Source organism: Cololabis saira, chromosome 14, assembly GCF_033807715.1.
Source record: "Cololabis saira isolate AMF1-May2022 chromosome 14, fColSai1.1, whole genome shotgun sequence".
In the NCBI taxonomy this organism is placed as follows: Eukaryota; Metazoa; Chordata; class Actinopteri; order Beloniformes; family Belonidae; genus Cololabis; species Cololabis saira.
Genome location: NC_084600.1, coordinates 16,921,033 through 16,940,120, shown reverse-complemented (window position 1 = coordinate 16,940,120; position 19,088 = coordinate 16,921,033). Strand labels below are relative to the sequence as shown.

The 19,088-nt window shown below is 41.1% G+C and overlaps 1 protein-coding gene across 2 annotated transcripts; it reads right to left on the bottom strand.

Annotated features, from left to right (window-relative positions):
- Nucleotides 1-5,022: 5,022 nt before the first annotated feature.
- Nucleotides 5,023-18,465, bottom strand: nufip2 (nuclear FMR1 interacting protein 2). 2 transcript variants are annotated; one of them, XM_061739975.1, is made up of 4 exons: nt 18,327-18,456; nt 14,318-16,015; nt 12,794-12,826; nt 5,023-9,767 (listed from the first exon to the last, which is right to left on the bottom strand). In XM_061739975.1, the coding sequence occupies exons 1-4, from the start codon at nt 18,454-18,456 to the stop codon at nt 9,715-9,717; spliced, it is 1,914 nt and encodes a 637-aa protein (XP_061595959.1). In that variant the 3' UTR covers nt 5,023-9,714. The 2 variants fall into 2 exon arrangements, with proteins under 2 accessions (XP_061595959.1, XP_061595960.1); XM_061739976.1 differs by lacking the exon at nt 5,023-9,767 and having other exon boundaries at nt 12,695-12,826; nt 18,327-18,465.
- Nucleotides 18,466-19,088: the final 623 nt, after the last annotated feature.

Sequence of the window (19,088 nt, the reverse complement as noted above, 5' to 3'; positions counted from 1 at the left end):
GAAAAGGAATCTGGCATCTCGGTGGGAGACAACACAGATGAGCTGCTGATACAACGATAAATCATTTTACCGCACTGAACAGTCGCTCCGAGCACTTTGTGGCCTTGCCGTTGCAATCGATGTTGTATATACCGGAACAAGGGTCTGGACAGAGTGTGAACAGGTGTACGTGTCTTCTTGGGGAGCAAAAAGGATCCTGCAGTGTCAACCGCTTCCCAGCTCATAAAAATACTCAAAGATCTCCTAAACTTTACAGTGCAAAACAGTCCAGAGAGGCAATTACACTCTAAATGTACATGTTAACATAAAAGCTCCTGTAAAAATACACAGTTTACCAGAAGAGGATTGTGACCAGGAAGTCTGTGGTTTTGTAGTTTTGCAGAAACTGAATGTAAGTTCGCTTTTCCTCCACAAGGGGGCGACTTCGCCCAACAATCCGCAGCTGAACTCAGTGACAGATGACGCAGCAGCTCCTGAGGAACCTTTGATCACATCAAACTGACCACATGACCTGCATTAATGCTGTCCTCTTGTAACACAGTTAAACTGTGATCACACCCGGGCCGGCAGGAATGTGTCTTCACTTTTAGTGTGAAAAAGCAGAGACAAATGTCAGTATATCCCAAAGTCTCTCATGTGATCTCCATACAGATTAACTACGTTTCTTTTCTATCTGTTTTTAAATAAAACTCTAACTTCACCTTGACTGCTCAGAGGTTTTGTTGGGATTTAACAACATTTTCTTCTTCTTTTTACACAAACACATAAGGTGAGCTCTTCTTTTACAACTTTTACTTGTGTGTTTGTTCTGAAATCTAATAGATCAAATCCATATTTCATTTTCTGTACTGTCTTTATCCTGTTCAGGGTCTCTGGGGGGGCTGGAGTCTCTCCCAGCTGTCATCTAGCAGGACATGGACAAATAATCAGTCGCAGCCCCGCTCACGGTCGATTTAAAGGAGCTTGAGGCTCCTTTTAAGAAATGAGACTCTCTAGCGCCACCCTTCACCACGACGGCTGTCGGGGGTACTGCAGCCAACAGTGAAGCCGGTGTGGGTACCAGATTGTATCGGGCTGCAATATTTTCCCCGGAAGTGTGCATTTTTTCCCCGCGATGGTGATCTTAATAGACATTTTAAATTATCGATTTGCTTTATTACATTTATTAATCATCAGTTTTCAATCAGTTTTCATAAGACAATTGTGGATTTTTAATATTAGAGTTAAAATATTTATTAGGCACTATTTTCATTAGACAATTGGAGATTCATCAGTGAGCTGAGAACAATAATAGCCTACTATATACAGTATAGGGTAAACAATCTTTTGCTTGATGCATAGCAGTAAGCAGTTAAATATTTTGATCTTAATAGACATTTTAAATTATCGATTTGCTTTATTACATTTACGGTCAAAAGCCAATCACAAGACGGAACGTCATCACGTACGGGGAGCAGGTAAAAAAAAGCACCGACACCGGCACGGGAGAACGGGGAGAACGTGCATGCAGCGTCATGTGACGTCACATCTGCAGCCCAGCGCGGGAAATTTGGGCCCGAATTGCAGCACATTTTGCAGCACACAGCCTGTTCAAGGCAAAGGAGAGATACACTAGAGGGCTCATTCTTTTGGGTTTGGAACGCTTCATCTGACATTATTACTAGAAAACTTAAAACGTATACGAATTTTTTTCATAAATCCTGCCTCAATCCGGCCTCAAGCTCCTTTAAAATCAGCAGTGGACCTTAATGCTGGGCGAGGCCCGAGGACCGGGAGGAGACCGGGAGGAGACCTGCAGAGAACGACATCAGCCGAGAGTCAAACCACAAACCTGCTCAAGAATTCATGCTCCTCCTCTTTTTTTTAAACACATTTAATTGTATGAATAGTTTAAAAAGTGGTGTAATGGTTGTGGTTGAGGGTAAGGAGAGGGATGGGTTCAGTTGGGTTTGTGTGGGTCACATTTGCATGTCCCTTCCAGATATGGGGGCATCTGGATCATATTCAGCTTTAAAAGAGCGTTTGAGGGAGCCTACCTGGAGCTGGGGCTTTGGTTGTGCGAGGCGGTGCGTGTCCTCTTTGATCCGACCTTCCTGTCAGATTCAGGGTTTCTCTCTTCCCTCTGAAGCCGCTGGACTCTCATCTCTGACGCCCCGCGGTCCCCTTCAGTTTCCTCTGAGAGAGCTCCATCTGGTGGACCTCCTCCATCGCTGGGCGTCGCTTCAGGCGTCTCTCCTCTCAGCTGATCTTGTCTTCACTTTTGTCTTCAGCATCTTTGCTTCAGTTCTATGTCGGCCTCAATCTCACGAACAAAAGGTGGCGCTCTGGAGAGGTGACCTCTCCTTCTCCTCTCTGCCACGGCTCTGTTTATTTATTTTCTGGGCAGTGACCTTCACATTTCTATTCTTCCTGTCCCCTCAGAGGGCCAGGACTTTTACAGCGATTCCCAGTCTCCCAACATCCTAATAACACTGTTATATTTTCGTGCACTCATTCGAAAAATCTCTAAATATTTTTATAAAACACTGATACCAAAAGTAAAACACTGGAGTATTTTCTCAAACATTCACAGCTTACTCACAAAGCTACGATGGAGTATTAGGGCCAATCTAAGACAAAAAAAAAGGAAATTACGAAACTAAAGTTATAATAATATGGGAATAAAGTTGTAAAATTACCAGAATAAAGTCATAATGTTGTAAGAATAAAGTCGTAATATTACGAGAATAAAGTCGTAATATTTTGAGAATAAAGTCGTAATATTAAATATATTATATATATATTATAAATATAATTTCACAAGATGCTCAATGTTCCTCATTTTAACACAGGGAGAAGATGCTCTTCCTGTTAGAGTTCTCATAAATTAACACTTTATTCTCGTAATATTACGACTTTATTCTCATAAATTACCACTTTATTTTTGTAATGTTACGACTTTATTCTCGTAATATTACAACTTTATTATCGTAATGTTACGACTTTATTCTCGTAATATTACGACTTTTTTCTCGTAACTTTACGACTTTATTCTATTTATATTATGACTTTATTCTTGTAATTTCCAATTTTTTTTTGTCTTAGTTTGGCCCTAATACTCCGTCGTACAAAGCCACTTCGCTGAAGTGCAAACTTTTGTCAATCATGTGAAGAAAGTTGCAAGCAGCAGCAGCAGCAGAGCCCCAAATAAAGAATCCTGTTAAGTGGTTTGAACCCCTTGTCACAGTGCTGCTCCTCTCTTGTTTCCATGGCAACAGCCAGTGACATTGGACTTTGAGATCAATGTGAAATGTTATCGGGTAATCTGACAGACAGTCTTCTCCGAACTAGGAGGTCAGGGGGATGAAGAAGTTTACCGTCAATAATCATCACAACATACAGCCGATACTCCTCTAGTTCTCATAACATCCAAACTCTCCCAAAGGTTAAAGGTGTCGAACTTCTGATGTCACCGTTTCTGCAACAGCACGTGTGATTTAATAACGCAGCTATTGAAACCAGCAGCATTCACCGAGAACAAACACGGCAGCAGGTGCTTATAAAAATTGAAATTTAATATTTTATATTTTAACTTGTCATCCTGATCTCAGCGATAAATAGATTTCAAACTGTAACATCTGGACTTTGCTGACACAACAGACACGTTTAAAGGAGGATGTATTGTTTTGTGAATCCTCCAGTGTGAAATTGCTCCGGCCGGTCGTCCTCAGGAGACGTATTCAGACGGGTAAATGAGTGAGGACGCAAACTAAAGCCTAAACTAAAGTCTTATGGACGGTACCAGAGGCATCATGGGACCTTTTAGATCACACAGGAAACAAGTTTGAGGTCACATGAGCGGAACAAACTTCTCTTGTGTTTCTCTGAACAACAATTATGATTCTAACATTCAAACATTAAATAAATATATATAAAGATAGATGCGTGGCTTTATGTCAAAGCTCAAGCCAGATTTATTTTCCCTTGTACATCACACATGAGATGGACAGTATGTTGTGTACAGTCTCCCATTTCCACCAATAATCAATATCTTTGCACCAAGTCAGAGCTAGATTGTGAAACTATATAATCCAGAGGGGAATTTGGAGAAGAAGAAAAAACCTAATTGGTTTTGTTTTATAGAAATATATTCAAAAAAAGTATTTGATTATTTTCAGCAGGCATCAAGCTCTCGCTGGCTAAAATAACCCAAAGTAACTTTGAACTGCTGCCGTGGTCACGTCTACATCGTTTTATTGCACGTCACACGTGGAAAGCACTCAGAGCTGCAGTACTGGACACAGCGAGCAGAAAACTTAGAAACCCAAGAAACCATCGATGGAAAAGAAAACTAGAGACAGAAACGAGCCACAGTGGCGTAAGAGAGGGTTAACCTCCACTGAAGATGACACATGTTCCTCTTTGTGGCTTAAATGAAATACCTTTGCATCTCTGACCCATCGACCCAAACATTATTTTCCCTCTGATTACCGCTAATAAGTTCCCATTGATTAGTAGATATTTGCTGATTTTCCTGTGTAAGTCTGCATCTAAAAGTCTCCCCATTGATCTTTTCTCATGCATCCAAACAGGCCCAGACTCAGCCTACAGATAAAAGGATTGAAAAAAACATCTATTCAGAAACACGTTCATGCAAACACGTCCACTGGAAATCAGACGTAATAAGTCGTTCATTAAAACTCAATGATTCATGCTTGTGTCATTAATCACAAGTGATTTCATTCCTGTATGTGACAGGTTTCTACTTCAAGTCCAGCACATAAAAGAATTGAGGATTTCCAGACTATTTGTTTTTGATCGGATTATCTTTCACACATCTTTAATAATGAGAGATAAAACTTTGAATTATATCCTCAAGGGAAATGAAAGTGTATGCAGCTCTAAACTAAGCCCTATGTGAATCAGTTGATGAAATGTTGATTCTTTATCAGAGTAAACCAGTCTGCACTGAAGCGAAACAAAAACACATTTATTCCTCATGAAAATTTGACATTTTAATGGAAACTAAAACAGTGAACACTGGAGGGTTTTTTTTTTATTGACTATTACATTGCATGGAATTGAGGGTTATCATGCTTAAAAAGACAGAAAAAAAATGATGACACTTGTTAAACTTAAGGAAAAAAAAGAAAAAAAAAATCATACTGCCTACTTAAAATCTTAAATGCCGACCTGTAAGACATTTGAGAAAGAAACGCTATTAATTCATCTCTCATATTTTAGGGCACGAGGAAACGCGATTTTAAGAAAAAAAAAAAAAAAAAAAGCTTGAGCACGCACAACAGCTGTTTGAGATGACACAGACACAAAAAGACTCCTCGCCACAAGCCGTCACATCCCGTGACTGGATCCCTCCATCGTGGAATCTGAAAACACTGCACTTCCCAGTTTGTCTCTGAATTTAAAAATAAAAAAAAAACAAACATTTCTACAAGACGATGACTTTGAAAAAGGAGGAACAGTTTTTTTGTTGGTTATCTTTTTCTTGTTTTGTTTTTTTTAGGCGAGCACAAACACCAAGTCCAGCATTTCTCATTACAGATGACCGGTAACTGGATGAAGAAGCAGCACTTTCGGTTTTTTTCCTTTTTTTTTTTTTGTTTTTAAATTTTACCCCTCAAGATTTCTCCTCTCTCACACAGCATAACAACACGCCCTAAGTGACATTCAGCTGCAAAATAAGTGATCTCTGTTAAAAAGCTCTCTGGACAGAGCAGGATGTCAGGAAAATGGTTGCGTCACAAACACGCCCCTCACCTCCTCCGCGTTTGCCAAACAGGTGAATATCTGAGTAGCGTACCTTTGGCAAAAACCACATCCCGACTCGATGAACTACACGTTAATACCTCAATCCTCCTCACGACACGATCAACAACACCACAAATAAAAATATATTAATTAGGAACTCTAGATTTAGTGTATTTCAATGCTCATCACTCCATCACAACTATCTGAAGAGGCGCATTCAAATAATCTGTATAAAATCTTCTGGAAAGCGCATCTTCAAATATATTAACATTGGTGCTAAAGGGGGAAAACAAAAATGGGTCTACATTAGCGTCAATCAACAACTAAAAATATCTAAATCTCAGAAAAAATTAAATAAAAATTGAGACGTCTTGATTTTCTGCATCATTTATTCATTTTAGTCTCATCCTACTTGTGCATCTATGGATAAATTAGGCTGTAACTCAAAAAATAAAAACATCTTTATAACATGTTAAAATATTAACTTGGTAAATGAGTTAAAATTAATCATGTGCTACTTCAACACAATAATTTGACAATAGACTGGTATGAATATACACCAGCAAACAGTTATCCGTCCCCATTCAAAGTGATTTTGGCTTTAGGTCACAATTCTGAACAAGCCATGAAAAACTGCAAAACCTACAAGAAAAAGCAAGAAAAAAAAAAAAAAAAAAAAAGCTCATTGCTTTCAGCTGTGTCCATGCTGGTTAAAGGAAGAAAATCTGGATTAGATGTAGTAATTAAAAAGAAGAAGAAAACAAAAATGGCACGGATATATGCTGGAAGCAGATTTTCAACAATCAAAATTGCTGTAAAAGTTTTTTCCCCCCTTCACACAGGCACCTGAACATGAAACGACCAAGGGAAGGAGGATTTTGAAATATGAGGAACTTGCATATAATAGGAAGAACTTGCTATGCACACACCCAAAAAAAAAAAAAAAAACCCAAACATGCCACTCGCAACCTGGAGACACGGTAGATACTCCACATGATCAGGCTTTCCTGTCAACACACCAACAGTCAAGTCGCATCCTCAAAAATCACTGATCTCCTCAGCTTCAAGAACCTGTATTTGGTTTGCAGGCTACGACGCTAAATAACAGTTCTATCACAATAAATGCATATTCAGCATAGCCTTGTTGCTGTATTAAGTGCTTCAAAAAAACAAAACAAAAAAAGGGGGGGGGGGCTAATATTTCCCTTGATTCTCAAAAATGCAAGAATTAGGAAAAACAAAAACAGTTTTCATAAGACTACAGTAATGTCACCCTGTTTACATTTAGACACCCACAGATGCATCACTGTCCACCGACGACCCTGCCAGCCTGACGATTCTGCATTTGCACGACTGCATCAGTGTTTCGATGGATTATGTGCAATCAGACAACGTTAAAGTGGAAACTTTATGCCAGATTCATTATCAACTTTCACAACCGTGGAGCAAAAAAAACAACCAATTAACCAATCAATCTGAATACTACTGGTACCATTTCCTAGCTGACCAGATTTCAAAACAACTGAAATTATTCAGGACATCTGATGGCGCACACGCCGTTCGGGAGCCACACCACGGCATTTTGACGGCCAGAGAGTTGACCGCGACTGCACGTTGAAGTTAAATGTGGAGACAACTTGTACAAAAAATTTTTAAAAAGAAATCCATGGTTGCAGTTAAGAAATTCCCTTTTCTGCACAAGTACAAGCTGCCTGCTTGGGACACAGTGGTAAGGAGAGTGTTTGAACGCCTGGATTCCAGCTAGCCCACTGCAGAAACACCACCCATGATGAACGTTAATAAAACCAAAAAAAAAAAAAAGGTGCTTCAATATGAACACATAAGGAGATGAACCAGCAAAAATACTAAAGATTACAGTCAAAGATTAACAGATAACTGCATGGAGCAATGTGTTTTCTCAACAGGGAAATAAAAAATAAAAAAAAAAGCCAAGAGTGCTAATGGCAGCTTTCCTTGATCACAATTATTTGGTGTGTTGTCACTCCATCATGAGACTCTGTACAGGACGACTCCAATTAAGCTTTTCCAATATGAGATCATTACGTGACGGGGCCATTTGGCAAAAATAATATTGAACATAGTCATGGCTTTATCAACACTACCTGAGTTACATTTAATAATTCTGTATTTAGCAACATTTTTTTTTTTTGTTTTTCTGTTTTTTTGAAAGTAACAGCCCAGAGTCATTCTTTCAAGGAGTATTTCTAGTCAGTACATATAGATTTTCCTAGTATTTAAGATAAAGGTAATTTGTTTACATAAAGTGCTATTAATCCACACATTAACCAAATCATATTTTCTAGAGAAAAGAAACCCGGATAGTTCCTTTGTGATGTTCAATACACCAGTCCTGATTTGGAGATGGTGATTAAAGTGATGTCACAGCTGACCAGTTAGTGAATTTGGGCTCCCTAGAATTCATCCACCATTCAAGATGACTAAGACAAACAAAAGTACAAATTTGGGGGGAAAAAAAAAAAGGAAGAAAATAAAATTAAAATTGGTGCAACAAAATAATGCACCTTAAGCATTTGAGCAAACTGAACGACAGGCTACGCCAGTATCTTGGGTGATAGCTTGTAGCTCAACAGATCCCCGTTTTTTCCCATGGTGCCATCTTTTCCACAGTAAAACATTATAGTACAATTCTTCTTCACATTTCAACACAGTTTGACAAAGTGGCTAGTCTGGGAACCAGGATTAGTATTGCAATTGCTGCGTTGCTGTTGTTTGTGTGGCAATGAATAGTGACCCTTTGACTCACTCATTTCCACCAGTAAACATGCAAAAACAAAAAACAGACAACAATGCCATAAGGCAGAAAAGCAAAGACCAAATACTGTTTAGAAAAAAAAAAAAAAAAAAAAGTTGTAAAATGTGATACATGCTCTTTTTAAAAAGGAAGTGACAGAAATGTGGGCAAAAACTAATCTGCAGATATCCTGAGTGTTGTTGCTGAACGAAAAGCCCGAGATGCAGAACACTGGAAGCAACGTCTGGTTGAACAGTTTGTCACCCAGGTTTTTCCTAAACTCAGAGCTCATCTCAGAGCGCATGAACCTGAATTTAAGAACAGTCTGTGATAACCTAATGAAATATACGAACTTCTGAATATAACGGAGACTGAACATTGAAATCTTTAGCACACCTAATGAGCGACAACGTGAAGGGGTGTAGCTTTCCTTCAAGCTGGGCACTTCTGTACCTGTGCTCTGGGCTCTGACAGCGATGCAAACAACACTCATGTTAGGTCTGCTGAAACAGCATTTAACGTTTAGGCTCCGAGTTTCCCTAAAAGGGTTTAAGACAAGGTTCTCCCTTCATGGATGGGGCCTCACTTATGAGCCTCCCCTTCAATTTCAACAGGGATGCAAACACCTTTATTCCACAACCTAAAAGGCATTCTTAAGAGTGTTTTCTCCTTTCATTCACGATGAATTCAAGCTTGTACATGGATGTGTATGAATAACGTCTAACATATCTACAATTAACTCATTTGAATGCGTGAAGGAAGAAAATGACTGAGGCATCCCATAGCCAAACTGACAGCTCCTGCAGTTCAACAGAATAAAGGCTTAGGGAGGTGAAGTCCACGACACCTTCCTTTGTTGAACTCCCAAACATTATCCCTTAAGAGCCATGAGAGGAACGACTACCGCAGCTCATAGTTTCAGGAGTCCATCCATCATGTTCGAGAGGCACCAATCAACTCCTTTGAATGTCCATCTTTGTGTGTGTCTGTCTGATGCCTCCAAAGAGAGAGAACAAGAACAAAAAAAAACAAAAAAAAAAGTCTTATCACACCCGAGACTCCAAGGAAACTCATGCTTAACTATCAGTGTTTTCACAATGGTCACTTTATCAATCCAAGAGGATTCGTGTTTCCCAAGGTGGACGACTGCAGCACCCAGAGGAACAGATGGGAAGGACTGAAGACAGTCTGCCTCACTGATTAGGTCCGTCCTTGGTCTCATCATAAACCACTACTCTTTTTGGATCTACAGGAGGAGGAAAGGAGACGAGAGACAGAGTTAGATCATTCAACGGGATGCCAGTCACATGAAAACATGCAAGACATCACTGCAGTACGTGTGCAGCAGAAAACACCTGCTGAAGATTATACACGTTTAAATAAAAACAATCAGTACATTTATCCAAAACATCAATGAACTCATATCTGTGTTGATGTCAGACTGAGTTCCCAGCTGGCACTGGCAGCATATAACAGGGTACTACAAACTGTGATTTAACGTTAAATACTTTTAAGAAATATAGCAAATGTGCACTTTTATCTCTACAGTAATTTTATACATCCACAAGCAGTCATCTCCAACTGCTTTCCATTAAATCCCCAGACTTTTAACCTCAGCAGCCTGCACATTAGGTTTCGCCATAAATAAAACGAGAGAGGGAGAAACATGGTACAAAAATATCACCGTTAGATACATAGTTATGCCTGTGTGACAATAAATGTCTGCAGCAAAGAACTCTAAACACGATGCCTTCAGTGCTGGAGCTCCAAAACACCGGTAATGTTTAACATCGCCATTCAAGCTGGTTAAGAGACGGAGAAAATAACACAAATATCTACTTCCCTGACATCATCACTAAAAACAGTCAATGCCCGGGCCTTACTTGCTACGGTTGACAGGCTAACGAACCCTCCTGTGTCAGCGGCAACTGAACTCAATCTCACTGTGGCCTGCAATGACTTTGCCAAATTATTTACAAAAATACAAATTCTTCAGACAAAATCCAAAATATTAGAGGAGCAGTCGGTACATCAGCTGCAGGTTCAACATATGTATGTCCACCAAAAACCGGTTCAAACACCATGACAGACATCTCCTCTTGTTTAGACGTCATGCCAACAGAGTTTTCCAAAAAGGTCTCAAAAATGTTGGAGTCAGACCTGATACAGACAGTGAACTTTAATGTCAGGTGTGTTTCCAGAGCCACTAAAAACTACTGTAATTAAACCTCTGAAAAAGGAGAATCTTGACAAGACAGCATGAACTCAAATCTATCAAGTAAGATAATTGAAAAAGAAGGTTTTCAACAGCTAAATGAATTTAAAAAACAAAATAACTGCTACGATGCCTTCCAGGTCAGGTCTCAGACAGCACTGAGACGCTCTGACCAAAGTGTTTAATGACATATGTCTGAATACAGGCAGCTATATATATATATATTATAATGTCCCCAGGAGGCCGGGGCCATGTACTGGCTCTTGTTAAGTGCACTGAGGAGATTAATGACTGGAGGTGCCACAACTTTCCACCAAAACCACCAAAACAGTGGACCACATCAGTCCAGCCCTCACGTCTTTACACCGGCTGCCTGTCTGTCAGAAGATAGAGCTTAAAGTTCTGATTCTGGTTCATAAAGCTCTGAATGGTTTAGGACCAAAATACTGTGACCCCCTGACTCAGTATGAACCTTCCAGACCCCTCAAGATCCATTAAAAAATATAAATAAATACATTTCCAGAGTGGGAACCAGACAGGGAGAAGCTGCCACCAGACTCCCAGAAAGCCTCAGATCAGCTGAAACACTCAGCTTATTCAAATCCAGGTTGAAAAACTGCACGGATACACGTTAAACTTAGTTTCAAACGTGATTACATTTTAACTACTGTCTTTATTTATTGTTCTTTTTGTTTAAATTTCAAGTCATGCTTTTTTCTGATATGTGATGTCTTAATGTTCCTGTAAAGTACTTAGAGTCACCTTGTTGTTGCATTGTGCTATAAAATAAACTGGCCTTGCTGCAGAATCTCAGTCTTTCTAAAACCCTATTAATAGAATCCCTACAGTTTTCTTTATATTGAGCTCCACTCGCTTGATTTGATGTTTATCTGCAAACATGAATGCTAATAAAAGCACTCTGAAGTGGATATTGGATGTGTCTTATTTTAAGTCTGTAGATTCAGATAATTAATTATACAACAAAACAATGGAAATGGGGAGATCCGGTGAATTAAAAAGGTTTGCTAATCAGCAAAGTGCACAAAGAACTGCAAAGGGACATTAATATCTGGCAACGCAGAACTACCCTTACAAGTTATTTCTCTCAACAATTAAAGTAACATAACCAATAACTTCCAAAGTAATTAGATTACATAATTACACCCATTAAAAATTAACATTTCACAACATTGGTGCCAAATGAGAATATAACCACTGAAAAGGCATATTTGACAAATATGTTCCACAGTTGATTTTGAATGTGACCAACAAGTATTGAGTTTTAATCTGAACACCATCATCCAACTATTCAAACTATGGTAGTTATACATTATAGGGACCGGGAACCTCCACTGCATTGTGGGCCGTGGCAGCCAAATCAACAGCAATGAAAATTAGCCTTTAGAAGCCAAAAGGAATAAAGGGGGAGTGAATATGGTTCACTACAACAAGTTTGCATATTTGGATGAGATGAAGCAAAGGGCTATAAACACACGATCTGCTTCTTGAGCCCCCTTAAAGATGGTTAAAACCCCTGGTTGAGAACCACTGCTCAAGAGCTGCGTTAAAACCACCGATGACTGCTTCAGAAAAACGACTCACTCGTTCAAAATCCTTTTAAACATATAGCTGGTTTAAGACTAAACATCTTATACAACCCTCTACGACTGCCATGTCACCAGCAGGAAAGTAAGTGCAGCAGTAAGTGATAACTTGATTAACTTTAACAGATAAAATATCAGGATTTAAGTTGGGCATGCAGAGCTCTCCGGCTGAAGCTACTCGCACACCAAACAAAAAACTAACAAAACAGAACCAGCAGCAACAAAAAGTACCTCGTCTGACGTTCGCCTGCCCTGCTGACAGGTGACTGGCAGGTCGGTATATGATGGATTTTAATTAATCCGGATTGCTCTGTGATTTCATGCTCACCGGCAGCAGCAGGTTCAAAGACGCCTGCGTTTCTCTACAATTACATCACATTCAGGCTCACGACTAAAATAAATAAATAAAACACATGCACTCGTAACAAAATAAGACCAAACAGTTCACATTACCTTGTTTTTGCAAGTTGAAAATGAATTCCATTTCTGTTGAGGCAAAACAAAAGAAATTACTTCAAGCTTCTTCGTCGTCCGTTTGTGAGAAAGATTCAAAGACAACGTAACAATGATACAGCAAAAAACAAGGTTAAAATATACATTTACATTAAACTAAACCTCTTATGCCGATGAATCGAATGAACAGACGTCTATACTGGAGCCATGACTCAGCACACCGGGTTTAATCATTAACAGCATTCAGCATTCCTGCTTTAAATTCAAATTACCTAATTAGACTAAACACTGTGGGGCTTTTATGGTGAGGGAGTTTAAAATATAAAGTGCACTTCCGTGTTAGTTTAAAATTAACAACCGTTTTATCAGTTAATTCAAATTATTTATGCCAAATCATCTTACATTTCTCAGGGATCAATGGAGTAAGATGAACAAGCAAAACTGAAATGTTAAAGGAGCATCCAGGATTTGTGATTGCAAGTAGTTTTGAGATTTAATGAAATAAGCTTTTGCAACAGAATGACAATTATTAAGGCGTCAAAAGAAACCACTATTTTAAGCTTCTGACAAGTGATAGTCAAGAGGGTCTCCACAGACAAACTACAGCCATTTAAACTTTCTAAGTGTACAGAAAATGAATTAAAACAAGTCTGTTTGCACATGCAGCCACTTAACCGACACCTTCTGGTCACCATCACTTTGTTATAAAATCAGTACAACTCAGTCCTTGAATGTCATGTAACATACCGTCAATAGATGCTAAGAGGAGGAGAGCTCAGGGTTTCTGATGTCAAAGAACTGGATCAGTGCTTTGAAATTTATGACAAAACAAGCCAATATCCACATGGAATTGCCTTTTTTCCTTTTGCATCTGTTGACAATGGTCTGTGACATTTGACACTCAACTTGTAACGAGGTGGCAGCTAACTGAACATGTCAGGTAGCTGCTTGTACAGTTATTTTACTGTATATTCACTTTCTGTGCGCTTAAAATTACTTTAGTCTGTCTGTAGGGACCCTATCCACACAATCACTCAAGTTAAATTACTTTATGAATCTTGTCAAAGGCTAAAAACAGTCATTTATTTTGAAGTAGGTTGACATTTAATTGAAAACAGGTATGCCGTTCTTACTCAAAACTGCTTCGATTCACATCCTTTTGGTCCCCAACAAAAGCTTACACCGTTTACCATCCAATAGTAGACACTACGGGTTATTTTAGCTCCGGAGTGTCCCTTTAAAAGCAGACAGGCTGCCCATATTTAACTTCTCAGACAAGCAACTAAAAGTACTGCACTGTCACGAGGGGAAAAGCTGCAATTTGGTTGCAACTGTAAAGAGATGACCAAATGTGTCTTTTGTGACATTTTGGATAAAAGTGGCAACTCCCAGGGAGTTTTATTCAGCAGAAAAAAGGCTCTCTGTGTTATAAACAGTAATGACAAATGCAGCGAGACTAAATCTTACTGATAAAACTGAACAGTGAAATGAACAGACTTGATAAGAGCAGACGGTTGAAGTTACCTTTAGTGTGATAGGTGACAGCAGCTTTAATGTCAAAGGACCCCCAGTTAGATCCCCTGCCAATGTCTTTAGAGTGGGCCTGTTCTTTAGATGAGCCAAACAGCAGAGTGGTTAGTTGGCCCTGTTCAGGCTTAGCACCGTTGTCTTTACTGGGGGCTGACGCAGAAGAATCCGCACCCTTCTGCTGCACCCCTGCACCCTCAACGTTCGTCTTTTCCTGGCCACACGGCTGCCCTTTAGTCTCCTCCGCGCTGATCACACAAGCAGGAGAACAGGCATTTGATAGTTGGCCGGGGACACAAGTCCTTTTCGGTGGGTCTTGAGACAAAGTGCCAGTTTCTAACAATGAGGGGCTGATATCAAAGCAGGGCTGGGCTGCAGCAGCCGGACTCCCACCTTGAGATGTCACAGACGTTTGGTCCTCTGCAGGCACCTGCCCATTTCCTCCCTCCAGCCCCAAGTTGGGCTCATTGATGAAGGAGAGCCCCCACTGATTCTGGAAGATGTCTCCCAGGGCTTTCTGATTTGTCTGAGCGGCCGGTGGGTCAAGGTGACGAGCGCTCGGGAGCACGGGTTGCATATTTAAAGGGTAGATTAAAAGAGTACACTTCCTAAGCTCGTACGCGTCTCCATCTACAGGACTTGTTGTAGAGCTACAGTTACTTTCCAAAGAAGATGCTACATTCTCGCCTCTCGGGATAGATGGGGCTGATTGAATACTACTAGCAGCGGCAGCAAAGAAGGTACCCATAGATGGGCAGCTGTTTCCATTACCAGAAACAGGACCATTAGTAAAGCTAGCTGAGGTGATAGTTTTCATAGCAGACATGGGAACCTGTGACAGTCTCACAGGGGGAGGCACCGCCTCTCCGCCGCCTTGAGCTACTTTATTGAGGTTCTCTTTTACTTTACTTGCATAACTGATCTTGGGAACTATTTTAGCACTGCTATTGTCCACAGGAAATACTGGAGGTGGCTTGAATAAAGTCCACGAGTCCTCTTTTGAAGGCGAGGAAAGCTTGCCTTTGTGCCTTTCCTCAGATTTTTTACCAACAGTGCCAGCGGTTTTGCCGTCAGAGTTTTTCCTTTGAGATTCGCCCGTCGAAGCCTCTGACACAACAGCCCGTTTGGCTGACGACTGCACTTCTACTTTGTGAGAGGATCTGAAGCCGTCGTGTTTCAAGGCGATTCCTCTCTCCGATGTCTCCGGGTTCGAAGCCGCTAGTTCCTGCGTAGTGTTGATGGATTGCATGTCCTTCTCCTTTTCCTTTGTCATATTTTCAGTGTTCTTGGTGTTGTTACATCTGGTCTTGCGCTTCTTCGGAGTAGTATATCCGCCCTCGGAGCCGCTGCCGTCATTGTCCTTGCTAGAATAGCCATTTGTAATCAAGCCACAGTTTATAACGCCATTCTGAAGCAAAACAGAGTCTTTTTTATCCAAAGGCTGGACCTCGTGTTGACTCACGTCCAAGGTCTTATCCTTGTCATTCTTAAGGTCCATATTCTTCTTATAGTCCGCTCCTTTGCTGTTGCCTTTTGGACCAGGCGTGTACAGCTTCTGCGTTGCCTTCTGCTTCACATACGTGTTACTGATGTGTCTGTTACCATTGCTGCTGGAGGGATGCGGCATACCAATAGCGTCAGACAGATGTGGACTCTTCTCCCCCTCCTCGTCACTGATGATTACTTTTTTACTGCCTGCAATGGGAAACAAAATCAGTTATTGCTGAAACGGGAGAACAGAAAGTTGAAGAGTTTTTAATATAAACCCTGTAATAATCCATTGTGTGTCTTAATGACTGTGTACAATACAACTTATGAACATGCAACACTTGTCAACAGCACAGAGTCAGGGTCTCATCTAAAGTCAGGTTACATTTCGTAAAAAGGACTCATCCACGTCTATATTTATGATATAAATATAAACTTGCAGTGAACCATCAGCATGTCTGTGAATGGCTCAGAAAGATGGGAACTGCTGTGTCAACGTGGGATTTCCCTCTTAATGGAGCTTCCCCACCCTGATGTTTGTGGGCACAACATAGCCCCTGCAAACTCCCCGGCCTCTCTGACCCGGAGGCTTTTATTGCTTTTGTAAAATATATAGATAAAACAGGCGTTACAGTAGGTGTCAGCTAACCCTGGGAGGGTTAGCACCATCACCATCCTCAACAGCACTGTCTCCACCACAGACTCCTTCAGGTTCCTGGGATACACAATCTCCCAGGACCTGAAGTGGACCATCCACATTAACTCTGTCCGGAAGAAGAAGCAGAGGTTGTACTTCCTGTTCAGCTCAGGAAGTTTAACCTGCCACAGCAGCTGCTGATCACAAGGGACAATTAGGTCTGCGGAGCGGATAATTGGGACTAACCTCCCATCTATCCAGGAAACGGGCAGGTAGCATCTCTGCAGACCCCTCACACCAGGACACAGTCTATTTTACTGAATGGTCTTGGACCCAAACACATGCTGGATCTGTTAGTTCCTATGAAGCTCCCAGACCCCTGAGGTTCATCTGGATCTGGTTTGTTGTGGTTCCCAAGAACCAGAACCAAGCAAGGTGAGGCAGCGTTCAGTTATTCTGCTCCTCACCGGTGGAACAAACTTCCTGTAGACCTGAGGTCTGCTCCAACTGTAGATCCTTTAAATCAGGCCTAAAAACATCAGTTTACTGAAGCGTACTGTTAAATTAAATACTTACCTGCTGTACTCTACTGCCCTTAGTTTTAACAACTTGTGCTTTTTATTATTTTACCTCTTTTCTTATCATTGCATTTCATTTTATTTGTTATTTACTGTTTAATTGTGTCTTTCTGCTTTTAATGTTGATGTAAAACACTTTGAATTACCTTGTGTTGAATTATGCTATACAAATAAACTTGCCTTGCCTCATAGAGTCTCAGAGTAATCAACTACTGTGCAATAATAACCACAATCATATGCTGTAACAATGCACCTTTCATTAACCATGTCTACTTCATACTGCTGCACCTTTCACTTTTTTTTTATTGTATATATATATATATATATATATATATATATATATATATATATATATATATATACACACACACACACACACACACACACATACATATGTGTTAATAAGAGCTGTTATTTGTGTATTTACTGTACAGTGAGTGAAAATAATCACATTCCCTGTCTTGTTTGACCCAACTTGGCCAATAAACCTGTTTCTGATTAATGCACAATTAGCCCCTAAAAACGCCCTGGCCTCTCTGGCATGGATGCAGTTTATTGTTTTTGAAAAATAGATAGATAAAACCTGCGTTACAGTAGGTGTCACCTAACCAGGGAGGCTGCTCATGGCACCTTTAGCAGAGATGCTGCACAAGGCCTGCAACCTGCAGCTTGCACAACATCAATACGCCTCAATATCATCTCCTGTTATCCCTTTCCCACGTAGTAAAGGCTAAATAAGACGAGATCATGAAACGTAAGGGGTGAAAAAGTGTCTAAACCCCCAACCCCCCCAGACGTGGTTTCAGCCCTCGGCCGTCGGCCCCGGTCTAAAGGCTGATTTATGGTTCCGCGTTACACCAACGTAGAGCCTACGTGCGTACGCTGCGCGTCGCCGCCCACCCTACGCCGTAGTCTCTGCGTCGATTTAACGCAGAACCATAATTCAGGCTTAACATGGCCGACAGGAAGCGGCCGCGCAGGACGTTCCAGCAGGAGCCGGCTCGCTGAAATTAAACGTCTTTGCACCGTCCATTTACCCCCCTCAAAAAAACCCCAGGACGACATGATCGGGAGGAGGGGGGTCTGTAAGGGTGGTTTGGACTGCGTTAGCAGGAGAAAAACCCGGCGCACAAGGTCAATCCCCACTGACACCGTCGGGCTCCGTCTAATTGCTGCGTGGCATGGGCTGACTAACGCCTCTGCCTCCGCCACCAGAGATTACCCACACCCATATCAACTACATTTGCAACACTGACTTTATTATTATTATTTCTGTCTTGTTTTCCTTTCAAGGAGGCCCAACCTGTTTTCTTCGTCTGCGTTTCCTGGTGCTGGTGCATGTGCTGGTCATGTTTCCCCCGGGTCGCGTGTTGAGAGGAGTTCCTGTCCCGTCCGTGCCTGTCTTGTGCCCGATCTTTGGGCTGTTCCTCCATCGAAATGAAGAATGTCGACACTGGTTCGGCCAGTATTTTCAGCTCACACCCGAACTGAACAGTCCAATCACCCGGCAGCGTGAAGCGGAAGCTATTTGAAGCCTCTGGAAACGTCAGCAGTAAATGTCTAAAAATGGCTCGGTTTTTAGGTGGTCGTCGCCGCTTCTATTGCCGCTCCGAGCCGCGCGTCAGAGCGCATGCGCGCCACTTATGCCGCGTTCCATTTGTCCTCGGAAGTGGGGATTTTCCAGTTCTCAGTCGGAATTGTCAACTGGAACGCCCTTCGAAGTGGGATTTCCCACTGGGAAAGTGGGAGAGTCTTCACCACCCCCGAGTTCACATTCCAAGATGGCTGCCCCGGTTGTAAACAGTAGAAGAGAGCTCTGTAAAAATCCGTAGCACTTCATTCTAGTTTTGGTCACACTAAATCAGTCGTATACAAGTATTGTTCGGCATATATATGCTGCTATAGTGTAATTTACATTTTTCATGTGGTATATGCGAACTACAAACTTGTTTTCCTACTTTGTAACTGGAACGCTAATAATTCGGCTGTGACGCCATTCCCAGTTCCGAGTTCCGACTTCCGAGGTAAATGGAACGCAGCATTAGTTTGTTGGGGTTTTTTTTCT